Source organism: Columba livia, chromosome W (genome assembly GCF_036013475.1).
Source record: "Columba livia isolate bColLiv1 breed racing homer chromosome W, bColLiv1.pat.W.v2, whole genome shotgun sequence".
NCBI lineage: Eukaryota > Metazoa > Chordata > Aves > Columbiformes > Columbidae > Columba > Columba livia.
This window is the reverse complement of record NC_088641.1, coordinates 1,981,639-1,994,420: the sequence shown is the minus strand read 5'-3', so window position 1 is coordinate 1,994,420 and position 12,782 is coordinate 1,981,639. Positions and strand designations below refer to the sequence as shown.

The following is a 12,782-nucleotide window of genomic DNA, read 5'->3' as shown; positions in this document are numbered from 1 at the left end:
ACGCCGCGTGTTCCCGCAGGTTGCACAGCCCTGTACGGGGCCGTGTCCCGCTGCTGCTTTGCCCACCCGTGACCAACGCGGCGGGTTCACCCACACAACCCCCCCCCCCCACATCCCGCGGGGTTCCCCCCACGCCGCGTGTTCCCGCCCCCCCGCGTGAGCTCCACGCCCCGCCCCCTCCCCGGCGCGCGTGGCCTTTTTCATTCATGCTCTCGCTGACGTCACGGAGGGCGTGACCAATGGGAGCGGCGCTTCGGGCCGGCGCCGCCAGACCCCGCCCCATCGGGCCACGAGCCCCCCCCTCCCGCGCGCGGCCCCTTAAAGGGCCCCCGCTCGCCGCGCCGAGCTCCCGCCGCGCAGCCCCGTCCGTCCCGGGGTCCGTCCGTCCGTCCGTCCGTCCCGCGGTCCGTCCGTCCGTCCGTCCGTCCGAGCGATGAGGAGGCTCGTCCTCCTGCTTTACGCCGGCGTCACCTGTTGCATCGCGGCGCGGGGAGGAGGAGGAGGTGGGTGAGCGCGGGCCCACGCGGGACGGGGCGGCGCGGGGGGGCAGCGCGGGGATGCGCGGAGCAGGTTCCTCTCCCCGCAGCAGGTTCCTCTGCCTGCAGCAGGTTGAAGGGCGCTTTGCTGACCCTTCCCCGCTCTGCGATCCAATCATTGGCAGATGCCACCGGCACGGAGCTGCTGGAGGACACGCAAGACCGTGGGCTGAAGCTGAAGCCACAGGTGAAGTTCAACCTCCGCTCCTGGGCGGACGCCGAAGAGGATGGCTGCGCGTTCGCCACGGGCCAGCGTGAGCGGCTGGAGGAATGCGGGTTCAACGCCACGGCGAAAACCTTCTTCATCATTCACGGCTGGACGGTGAGTATGGAGGACGCTGCGCGGCTCGAGGAGACGCTTCGGGTAAATCCATCCCCTTAGAGAAACTACATTATCCTGCAAATGGGCTGTGCCTGCAGAATATGTAATATTTTGGACAACTTTTCAGCACTCTGGCCCCTTAGTAGCGGCACCTGAGGTCTCTGGAGCAAAGCGATGTGCGTTTTACTTAATGACTCTGTGTTTGCATTTCATAGAATCATTTTGGTTGGAAAAGACCCTCAAGATCATCGAGTCCAACCATTAACCTGACTCCGGCACTAACCCATGTCCCTAAGAACCTCATTTCATGTCCCCAATGCTTGAACTCAATCATCCTATATATCTTTTGCAACCTAAATGATTCAATGTCTGTATAATTTGAATGCAGGACAAGGACCTTGAGATTTTTCCCTAAAATCCAATTAAATGACCACTCTGTTGCTAAATATACAGACTTGCTGTAATCGCAGCTGCGTGTCCGCAGCCTCGGCTTCTGCAACGTGATAAAGAAACAGGGGGCACACAGGCTTTCTGAAGCTGTTTTTTCTTCTGCGTTTGATGTGCACGAGGGGATTTATCAACTCCACCGGGGTTTATGCGAGCGGCGGTGCAAATCATTTTGCAATCCATCAGAATTTCTGAAACTCTCGAGGAAAAGAAAAAAAAGAGCGATAAAGTGGCACGTAACGAACGCCTCTCCCTTCTGCCTTAAAAGGCAAGGCAGCTAATTACAGCCGGAGTCTCTTCAAAACCTGTTTTTCTTATACCACTAGTGCTGAGAAGCAGTGGGGCTCGCAGAGGAGCAGAATATGCAAACGATTATACAAATAACTCAACCGGGAATGTGTCACCTGGGTCCTGCGAGCCGGAAACCACCACCTGGATCTGTTCTTTTCTAGATGAGTGGCATGTTCGAGACGTGGCTGGGCAGCTTGGTGGCGGCGCTGCAGGAGAGGGAGAGGGATGCCAACGTGGTGGTGGTGGATTGGCTCCCGCTCGCCCACCAGCTCTACACCGACGCCGTCAACAACACGCAGGTCGTCGGGAAAAGCATCGCCGGGCTGCTCGACTGGTTGCAGGTAACACGAATTGCCGGCGGTCGCTGTCGTAACGCCGTTGCACAAGGGAACAGAGGGTTCAGTAGCGAGCGGAGAAGGTCGGGGTGTCATCCCAACCCCAGGGCTTGGTGGGATGATGGCTCGGAGCTCCAGTGTCGCTTTGCAGTGCTTTTGGAGCAGCAATGTTGAAGTGGACATCAAATTTAGGAGCCCTTCTTCCTAAAGTCCTTCTTCCTAAAGTCTTTCCTCCTAAGGTACTTCCTTCTTCCTAAAGTCTTTCCCCCTAAGGTCCTTCCTTCCCCCTAAGGTCCTTCTTCCTAAAGTCCTTCCTCCTTCCTGAAGTCCTCATCCTGAAGTCCTTCTTCCTAAAGTCCTTCCTCCTAAGGTCCTTTCTTCCTCCTAAAAAGTCCTTTCTTCCTCCTAAAATCCTTCCTTCTTCCCAAAGTCCTTCTTCCCAAAGTCCTTTCTTCCTCCTAAGGTCCTTTCTTCCTCCTAAGGTCCTTCTTCCTAAAGTCCTTCCTTCTTCCTAAAGTCCTTCTTCCTAAAGTCTTTCCTCCTAAGGTACTTCCTTCTTCCTAAAGTCTTTCCCCCTAAGGTCCTTCCTTCCCCCTAAGGTCCTTCTTCCTAAAGTCTTTCCTCCTAAGGTACTTCCTTCTTCCTAAAGTCTTTCCCCCTAAGGTCCTTCCTTCTCCCTAAGGTCCTTCTTCCTAAAGTCCTTCCTCCTAAGGTCCTTTCTTCCTCCTAAAAAGTCCTTTCTTCCTCCTAAAATCCTTCCTTCTTCCCAAAGTCCTTCTTCCCAAAGTCCTTTCTTCCTCCTAAGGTCCTTTCTTCCTCCTAAGGTCCTTCTTCCTAAAGTCCTTCCTTCTTCCTAAAGTCCTTCTTCCTATGGTCCTTCCTTCTTCCTAAAGTCCTTCTTCCTAAAGTCCTTCCTCCTAAGGTACTTCCTTCTTCCTAATGTCTTTCCCCCTAAGGTCCTTCCTTCCCCCTAAGGTCCTTCTTCCTAAAGTCCTTCCTCCTTCCTGAAGTCCTCATCCTGAAGTCCTTCTTCCTAAAGTCCTTCCTCCTAAGGTCCTTTCTTCCTCCTAAAAAGTCCTTTCTTCCTCCTAAAATCCTTCCTTCTTCCCAAAGCCCTTCTTCCCAAAGTCCTTTCTTCCTCCTAAGGTCCTTTCTTCCTCCTAAGGTCCTTCCTCCTAAAGTCCTTCCTTCTTCCTAAAGTCTTCTTCCTATGGTCCTTCCTTCTTCCTAAAGTCCTTCTTCCTAAAGTCCTTCCTCCTAAGGTACTTCCTTCTTCCTAAAGTCTTTCCCCCTAAGGTCCTTCCTTCCCCCTAAGGTCCTTCTTCCTAAAGTCCTTCCTCCTTCCTGAAGTCCTCATCCTGAAGTCCTTCTTCCTAAAGTCCTTCCTCCTAAGGTCCTTTCTTCCTCCTAAAAAGTCCTTTCTTCCTCCTAAAATCCTTCCTTCTTCCCAAAGTCCTTCTTCCCAAAGTCCTTTCTTCCTCCTAAGGTCCTTTCTTCCTCCTAAGGTCCTTCCTCCTAAAGTCCTTCCTTCTTCCTAAAGTCCTTCTTCCTATGGTCCTTCCTTCTTCCTAAAGTCTTCTTCCTATGGTCCTTCCTTCCCCCTAAGGTCCTTCTTCCTAAAGTCCTTCTTCCTAAAGTCTTTCCTCCTAAGGTACTTCCTTCTTCCTAAAGTCTTTCCCCCTGAGGTCCTTCTTCCTAAAGTCCTTCCTCCTTCCTGAAGTCCTCATCCTGAAGTCCTTCTTCCTAAAGTCTTTCCTCCTAAGGCCCTTTCTTCTTCCTAAGGTCCTTCCTTTCTCCTGAAGTCCTTTCTTCTTCCTAAAGTCCTTTGTTCCAAGGTGAACTCAGGAGTCGGGAATTCAAAGTCAGCGTTGGGTTGGAAAAGAAGGAGGAAAAAGCCTACAGTGCTACACTCACTAATTAAATCTGTGGCCAATACCGAAGGGCTGCTGGCAGCTCCCTGGGTGAAAGTTGCTCCAGATGCTGCTTAAATAAATAATATTATAATTGGGGGTTGGGTGCTGGTTACTGTGGCTGTGGGTAAACCACAAGTACCACCCAAACCATTCAACTTGTAGTCTTGACAAAATAAAGAGCAAAGCATGCTCATCTGCCCCATCTCCCCAACTTATTCTTAGATTTAGACTTGTGTCCTGCAGATGGGAGAGATGCCACATGTCCTGAAGGACAGCGGGGGGGGAAATTACCTTTTTTTTAATATATGGTTTATTTTTCCTTGCAGGAGAACCCACTCTTCCAGCTTGAGAACGTCCACCTGATCGGGTACAGCCTGGGTGCCCACGTCGCCGGCTTTGCTGGTAACCACGTCCATGGGACAATAGGCAGAATTACAGGCAAGTGGCTTTTTAAAAACAATTTCCTTAGTGGCAGCGAGTTTCCCCGAAGAGGCTCATTTCCTGTGTTGTTGCGATGTCATTTTGGGGCTTGCTTAGTGAGAAATGACAAGTTTCCTACCTGTGGCAGCAGTATGGGCCTCCTGACAGAAGAAAACATCTTAATTTTGAACCCTAAATGTAAGGGACGTTCAATTAAATAAACCTTTCAGAGGCGAACCTGGTCTTGAGTATATTTGAAGTTAAATGTGGGTTCAAAACAAGGCCTTAATGTCAAGATACTAAGCCTCTGAGTGATATTGTTTCTTTAATTATAGCTCATAAATTAATAAAAGTGTGAGCTGTTGGGTACAGTTTGTCCCATGGGATGTTTAGTCAAAAGAAATAAAATCTGAGAGTGTCTTGAAGAGATTGCTTCTAACTTCTAGAGGGAAGCTGATTTCAACATGGAAGGACTTAGGACATGGTACAAGGGACTCTATTCTATATGAAATCACCCAATTTCTTACCTGATGTCTCGTTCACCATCTCTGACCCCAGGCTTGGATCCGGCTGGCCCCATGTTTGAAGGAGTGGACCCCAGCAAGCGCCTCTCCCCCGACGATGCCAACTTCGTGGACGTCCTTCACACCTACACGAGGGAAACGCTCGGCGTCAGTATTGGCATCCAGATGCCCGTGGGCCACGTCGACATCTACCCCAACGGGGGAGACTTCCAGCCTGGCTGCGGATTAAGCGATGTCTTGGGAGCAATTGCCTATGGGAGTAAGTTCTCGTTACTTATTTTGCCTCTGGTCAGCGTAGACACCTCGCAAATAGATTTGGGTTGATGCTGGGGGTTGATTTGACACAGGGTGTGAACTGTGGGGTTGTCCTGTACAGGGACAGGAGTTGGCCTCGATGATCCTTGTGGGTCCCTTGCAACCCAGGACATTCTGTGATTCTATGACTTACCAGAGCAAACTATTTCTTTCTAAACTGCCTGTAGAACTGGAGATAATTGCTAGAAACTACACCTGCTTTTAATTCTGAAGTAGCACCTTCTCATTCGTACAATAAACTATGGTCATCTTATGCTGGGTCTAAAACCCTCTTTAAATCTCTTTTCATGGTAAATGGCAAGTCACCTTCAAGTCATAGAATCATTTTGGTTGGAAGAGCCCGTCAAGATCATTGAGTCCAAGCAACAGTGCCTTGTATTAACCTCTTGAATAGCTAATGTTTGAAAAATTTGGGCCGTGCTCAACTCATGTTGGGCTACAAAAAGTCTAAAAAATGGCAGCTGGGTTGACAAACGATTAAATAAAATGTATCCCTTGCGCCTCTGCTTCTTTAGCTATTGGGGAAGTTGTTAAATGCGAACACGAGCGGTCTGTGCACCTCTTCGTGGACTCCCTCGTCAACCAAGACAAGCAGAGCTTTGCCTTTCAATGTACCGATTCCAGTCGCTTCAAGAAGGGAATCTGCCTGAGCTGCCGCAAGAACCGCTGCAACGGCATCGGCTACAATGCCAGGAAAACGCGGAACAGAAGAAACAGCAAGATGTACTTAAAAACAAGAGCTGATATGCCGTTCAAAGGTACAGTTTCCCTCTTTAAAAAATGCAAAATCTCATCTCTAAGAGCAGGCTCCCAAACGCAACGTTGGGAAAGATGTAGAGGTGGAAGAGGAGCAGCATCTCGAAGCAGCGGAGCAGCAGGTGTTAGTCTGTTGCTGTTACTGGGCTGCACTGCTGTCCTGTGGCATCCCTGGGCTCTTTCCTCTGTGTAAAATCAACAGGCCACAAGGACACTGCCTTTTAAGCAGGATTATCCCTGACACGTGTTATAATTCCAAGACCACCTCGATCTTACAGCAGCGTAAGGTTTGGGGAGCCCTCCCCAGAGTGGACCGCTGTTGTTGTTGTGTGAATGTCAAGTTTGCAATGAGTAAAGGCAGGAAAAAGTGATCAATTATATCTCAATAAATACACACTCTAGCTTTTGCCAGCCAACACTATTTCATGAATTGCTGAGCAATGTTGTCTCTCAACAAAGTTGGTTTCATCTGTGCCCTCCTTGTTTCTCTCCAGTCTACCATTACCAGATGAAAATGCACGTCTTCAGCTACCAAACCTTGGGAGAGGCTGATGTCACTTTCTTCGTCACCCTTCATGGCACCAATGGAGAATCTGACCCCCTCTCTTTGGAAATGTAAGTAAGCTGAAGCTGGCCCCTTGTGCTTGCTTAAGCCTGAGACTAGACAAGGCGGCCTTACTCTTTTTCCCCTGGTAACACCTGAGCTGGGCAGCCTCACTTCATCACCATTCCAAAAAAGCCCTTTTCATCCTGTAACGTAATTATCAAAACAATTTGATGTGCCCAGTCCTCTCCATGGCTCATTATTGAAGTGTTTTGCTTTTGCCCTCTACCATAATTCTGAAAGCACCCGTATCTCTGGAGGCATCGCTGACCTCCTTTAGCTTTTCCCAGAAGAAACACGAAGCATGAAATCCATATTTAAGCTACAGAGGGATAGCTGAGCCAAATACATGATGCGCTGTATCAAACCAGCTACCCAAGCTCACTTTCTTTAGCATAATCACAGTAATTAACTGGTGACAGTTGAACACGAAGCACTTGATAAGCCGCAAAGAGCTGCGTTTAACTTCTGGCATGGAATGAATGAGCAACTGGCACGGTTCCACCAGGAAGAAACACTGAGTCCCGGCTTGTCTTTCAGGCTTGATCAAATTGGCCTCAATGCCACCAACACCTTCCTGGTCTACACGGAAGAGGACATGGGTGAGCTTTTAAAAATCAAGCTTACTTGGGAGGGAACGTCTCAATCGTGGTACGACCTGTGGAAAGAGCTGAAGAGCTACTGGTACCGGCCTGCGAAGGCTCCCCAGGAACTGCACATCAGACGGATACGTGTGAAATCTGGCGAGACGCAACAGAGGTGAGAATTGTGTTAGGCTGCACTTAAGCGGACTCGAAACCTTAATAAAAAAGAGAAACATGCAGCATCTAGCGAAAAAGCTGGTGGTTTGAGCTTAGCCGGTACCTTAAATTCTCTTTCCTCTTTGGTGTTATGAGGCAATGCCCTCGTGGTGTAGGAGAGAGAGTTATTTGCCAGCAAGAGGTTGCAAAACAAGTCACTGCAGATGAGATCCAAGATGTTGTTCTGCTTTATTTAGACCCTGCAACACCATCTTACCTGCCCCTGGGGACTAAATTAGGTACTGCGAGATGGTTTAGATCATACCCAAAGGGTTAAAGTACTGACAGCACCAAAAATGGTGAAACATAGATGAGCACGGCTGTTATTTATAGGCAAAATATGCTAATTTGGTACAACAAGCTAAACCTAAAACTGCAGCCGGTAACATAGGATATAAAACAGCCATTCAACAAGTTGATGGTGTATCAAGATGCTCCACAGGAAGGATGTCAAACCAAACAACTTGTCGCAGAATCAGCTGCAATCCATATTGTATGTTAATTATAGAGACAAGAGGTCCCTTGTCTTGACTCCCGATTATTCCTCCTAGGTTTGCTTTCTGCGTGGAGGATTCCCAACTGACCAGTATAACACCCGGCAAAGAGCTCTGGTTCGTCAAGTGCCCAGAAGAATGGCAAAAAAGGTAGGAAAAAATCAGCTGAGGGAAATCCTCTGATGCTGGGTTGAGTAGAGCCGGGTTTATTTTTGTTTAGACTCCTGGAACCTCTTTTTCCTAAAAAAAGTTAATAAATTCCAGCCCAAGATTCCCAGCTATTAGATTAAATTTTCATGCATGCCTTAACTATTACTAACTAGGTGATATTATCCTCACTTCTGATCTTGGTTTATCATCCTGTATCTTTATGCACTTACAAGATCGGTCTAACATGATCCCTGGGCCTAAAGAAACTGTCGTCGTAGACGCTAAAAATTTGTGGCTACCAATACCCAAGATCCTTGCAACAGTGGAGAGCAAATTAGAGGCATCTATTAAACGCTCCTACCCTGTAAAACAGAGTAAAGCTGGGAATGCAAAGATTATTTTGGCCTGGGAGAAGATCTAAAGCTGCCGAGAAATCTCTTGATCAAGTTTGGGCTTAAGACGCAGCTGAGGAGTATTGAGTCCTACTGCTTCATCTCTGGCTCCGCTAATCTCTTCTGAGTGTAAACTCAGCCTTGGCCAGAGCATCTCAGCCCTGCCTAAGCTCCATGGGACTTTCCAAACACTTAGGATCAGTCCTAAGAGTAGGACTTCCAGTAAGTCTGGTCCCCGTAGTGACAGCTTGATTGCTTCAGACCACCTCTAGTCATGCTTTGAATGAATCCTTACTCATTTGATTAATTATCGTCTCCTTTAGATGAAGCCCAGCCTTTTAAATTTCAATTTGTCAATGTAGAGCTTTGTGGCTTCTAATCCAGAGAACAAAGTGCTTGTTAGGCTTAGCAAAGTCACGCTTTGCACAGCCTCCAGAGCTCAGCTCAGGAACGCAAGCTGGTTCCGTTCCAGCTTTGGCAGAACCTCCCAAGCTGCGCTAACACGCGGCGACAAACAATTCCGTGAATGAAACCCCTCTGCAAAACACTCGTTCCTCTGCCACAGGTCTTGAAAGATCAACTGAATATTCCTGCAGGTACAATAAAATAAGATATAAAACCTATAAAACAGAATTGGTGGCAGATGTGCCCTTCCTGCTTCCTCCTGGAGTTGAGCTTTTGCACAAGGCGAAGGAGCAAATCTAAGCTGCAACGCGTTAAGGTTTCTAGGAATGATCTTTCTTCCCCGAGATCACGAGAACTTCTTGTCCAGCTCCCCATTCCTGCCAAGTTTGCTGGAAAATGATATAATTCCCTACTCGGAGATTGAGTCTGCAAACATCTGTCCACCCCAAATGGATCCGAACAGGCAGAGTGTAACGTCGAAACCTGTATTTTCTGTTTGTTGCCTGCTTACGTGCATAATATCTGCTTCAGGCTCTCGTTGGGCAAAACGCTGCTTTGACAGAATAAAATACCAACCTGTGCTGCCTAAACCTGTTCTTAGTGTCGCAGAGTTTCGTAGGAATTATTTATTACTCCTCTCAACTTCTGCATTTTACTAAATATTTCTTTCTCTCTCTGCTCTTGCCAGATCTGTCTCAAATTTGCTCTGAGTGCTTCTCGAAAGGCTCACAATGGAGCAACCTGGATGCCTGAAGACCACACGGGTGGCGAGAGGCTCTGGCAAAATAATCTGGCTTGGTAGCACTTAAAGCAACTGGCTCTTGAGGACAAACATCTTGGATCAGGTGCAAGAAACTGAGGAGCAATTGATGGACTGTGATCCTAGACCTAGAACAACTCAAATGACATTTTCCCTTCCCCAAGGAGCCTGGTTTGTGTGTTTAACCTTCTCTTGACCTGTTACACGCTGCGTTTCTTGCCCTGCTCCTGTTAACTGGGCCTATGGATGAGACCCTTGGTGACTCGAGACCCCCGGCAACTCAAGACCCTCGGCGACTCGAGACCCTCAGCGACTCGAGACCCTCGGTGACTCGAGACCCTCGGCGACTCGAGACCCTCGGTGACTCGAGACCCTCGGCGACTCGAGACCCTCGGTGACTCGAGACCCCCGGCAACTCGAGACCCTCGGCGACTCGAGACCCTCGGCGACTCGAGACCCTCAGCGACTCGAGACCCTCGGCGACTCAAGACCCTCGGCGACTCGAGACCCTCGGCGACTCGATTCGAGACCCTCGGCGATGATCTGGTCTGCCTGCCAGTGGAGTTGAGAAGACAACCACACTAACTGCCCATCGGAACGTCGGCGATGAGCTGCCAAGAACAAATTAGCATCTAGCGTAGGACTCACCATGGGTCCAATAGCACTATGGGCTGCGGGAAGCCAAAACCAGCACAGGTCAAGCGTGTGGGGTTGTTCAGGGGAGGGGTGGGAATAAGCACAATGCCACTTATCTTCAAGTTGTCCTTTGCTTGCCTTAAAAATAACCCATTCTGTGTCTGGCCGATACTGAAATCTCTGTATGACCTTAGGAGAAGGTATTTCTGCATCTTTCCCATTCCTGGGGCAGAACACGGTGCAGATGGCCGGTGATGGTCGGCGTTGGCCACCAGATTGTCCCGTCCCACGTGTCTTTGCAAGAGGAGGCGAACGGCTGCCCATCTACTGACCACAGAGGAGGAGGAGGGTGATGAACCAAACTGCTTCAGCAGAGCTTCACACCGGTCCTGTTGACTACTGAGAACACGTTCGCCTCGCTCCAGGTGCTGTTGTAGCACCGGCGCGTAATTAAGACCTTATTTTGGGGCAAAGATATTTAACTGAGCCAAACCGATGGCATCCTACCCTCATTGCCACAGCGTCCCGGTTGGATTCCCCGGAGCTGGCTGAACTTGGCTTTGCTTGGAGTTGGACAGACTCTTTACGGCCAAGGGGACGTCGTCACAAGTGGCCTTGCCAGACGGTGCACTGAGTTCTGAACATTTAGCAAGTCCTGAGGCCTGCAATGCTCTGAATTTTTGTAGCGCTTCAATCCAACCAAAGCAAGCACATCTGGAGATTCATTATTTTTGTTTTTCCACAGTTTTACGCAAAGGCCTCAATAACTGAAGCCTTTGGTGCCTGTGACTTGTCACCGTGCCATATTTAGAGTGGTTTCGAAGCCCTATTTGTATATTGTGGTTTTTGTATGACTTAAAACCTAATTTATTTCTCCTCTTGTACATATGTACAGTTTAAAACATTTTGGTTTGGAGTAACAGTTTTTATAAGCCTTACGACAGAAAAATAAAGGGCTTTGTAAAGATGAGTGAAGTCTTGTTATTGCTCTACCACAAACTTTGCCAGAAGAAGCCCAAGCGCAGTAGAAAGAGGACACAAAGGCAGCCAGGTGGGTGCTGGCAAGCAGGTGCCTTTATCCAGCACCAAATATCTTCAGGAATGGACCTTTCCTTCCCACCCTGGTTTTTTCTGCCATATTAATATTACTTTGGGCTGAGGAAAAGCAAGATATTGTGTTATTTGCCCTCTATGGTTATTGCAGTGAACACAGTGGACTCGGGGAAGACCATCCCTGCTGGCCCAGGCGAGTCAGGACAAGTTCGGACAAACTCCCTCTTTGTTGACTTCCTGCATTAATGGTTTTTCCTATAGTAAATGTCATTTTTTTTCCCCTGAAACACTTCACCTTTGCCTGAGTTCAATATTTAGACAACCGGTAAATACTTTCAAGCAAACTTCCCCAAATCTGCTCGCTCACTGAGGTTTTTCCCAGCAGCCGCACCGGCCGATGTAAGGAACCCTCTCTTTGTGCTCTGCCTCTCCCCGACACGAATTGGTGGCACAAATCCAGCAGCGACAGAAGGACTTTGCAAACAAACTAAATACCTCCAAGCTGGGGGAGATTTACATGACATTACTTAGTTAACCTTTTCCTAGGAAAAGCCCAGCACTGGACTGGAAGGGAAACCTTGTGCAAAGGCAAGGGGACACCTACCAGGAGATATTTACAGCTTAGTTTGGGTTGAAATCCTTTTTTGTAGCTGCGAGGGGTGACAGAACTACACGTCCTGCAAGCGATGCATCCCCAATCAAATTGGAGAATTAATGCATCCGGTGATTTGGGATTTATTTTTTGCGTTGGATACGGCTGCAGCGCAAGGGCCGGTGCCTCTTGCACAGCGATTCTCCTGCAAGGACAAGCAAGTAGAATCATACTTTGGGTTGGAAGGGACATTTAAAGCTCCCCCAGTGCCCCCCCTGCCGTGAGCAGGGACATCTTCACCAGCTCAGGTTGCTCAGAGCCCCGTCCAGCCTGGCCTGGGATGTCTCCAGGGATGGTTCATCTACCACCTCTCTGGCCAACCTGGGACAGGCTCTCACCACCCTCAGGTGCAAAATCCTCATCAGAACGCACCCCTGCACCGTTCCCCACAGTTACGAGTTGCATTGAGCATTAGAAAAGCGGAAAAAAAAAAGCCAAGAGACTTCACTTTTTGGGAAGCATCTCCTAAATTTAGAGTAGGAACAGCAAATCTGGGCAAGGCCGAGGCTGCAGAGAAACAATACAGGGAATTCTTTACATCCCTCCTCACCCCAAACTGCGGCTGCCTGAGCTCCAGCATCCCAGTTCAACTTCCCGCCATGGGGCAGTTTCACCAGGTACACCCCGCTATCCCTGATTTGAAAATAAAGCGATCGCAAAATCTGTTTGGAGTCTGTTTGTTCCCCATTTCCATGTGTAACATCACCCCTTCCCTCAGCTGTAAGATCACGGCTTGGCCAAGCAGAATCCCCTGACGCGGGACGTACCGGCTGCCTCACGTAGACGCTTTCCAAGCTACAAAAGAAATCTGAATAAATTCAACATAACAGCTGCGTTCGGGAAGAGAAAGACCAGCCAGAGTTTTTGGGAACGCTTTTTTTGCTGAAATAACAAGACAGCCCCGCTCCGCTAGGTAAAAACATTCACCCATCGCCAAAAATCAGCCTCATTGCAAGTTGAGCGCGGCTGTGCGAGAA

The 12,782-nt window shown here is 48.8% G+C and overlaps 1 protein-coding gene across 1 annotated transcript; it reads left to right on the top strand.

Moving 5' to 3' along the window:
• Positions 1-307: 307 nt before the first annotated feature.
• Positions 308-11,070, top strand: LOC135577037 (endothelial lipase-like). Its single transcript, XM_065044662.1, has 10 exons — positions 308-503; positions 662-858; positions 1,758-1,937; positions 4,171-4,282; positions 4,823-5,047; positions 5,619-5,861; positions 6,354-6,474; positions 7,004-7,222; positions 7,815-7,907; positions 9,393-11,070. The coding sequence occupies exons 1-10, from the start codon at positions 434-436 to the stop codon at positions 9,412-9,414; spliced, it is 1,482 nt and encodes a 493-aa protein (XP_064900734.1). The 5' UTR covers positions 308-433; the 3' UTR covers positions 9,415-11,070.
• The last annotated feature ends 1,712 nt before the right edge of the window (positions 11,071-12,782 follow it).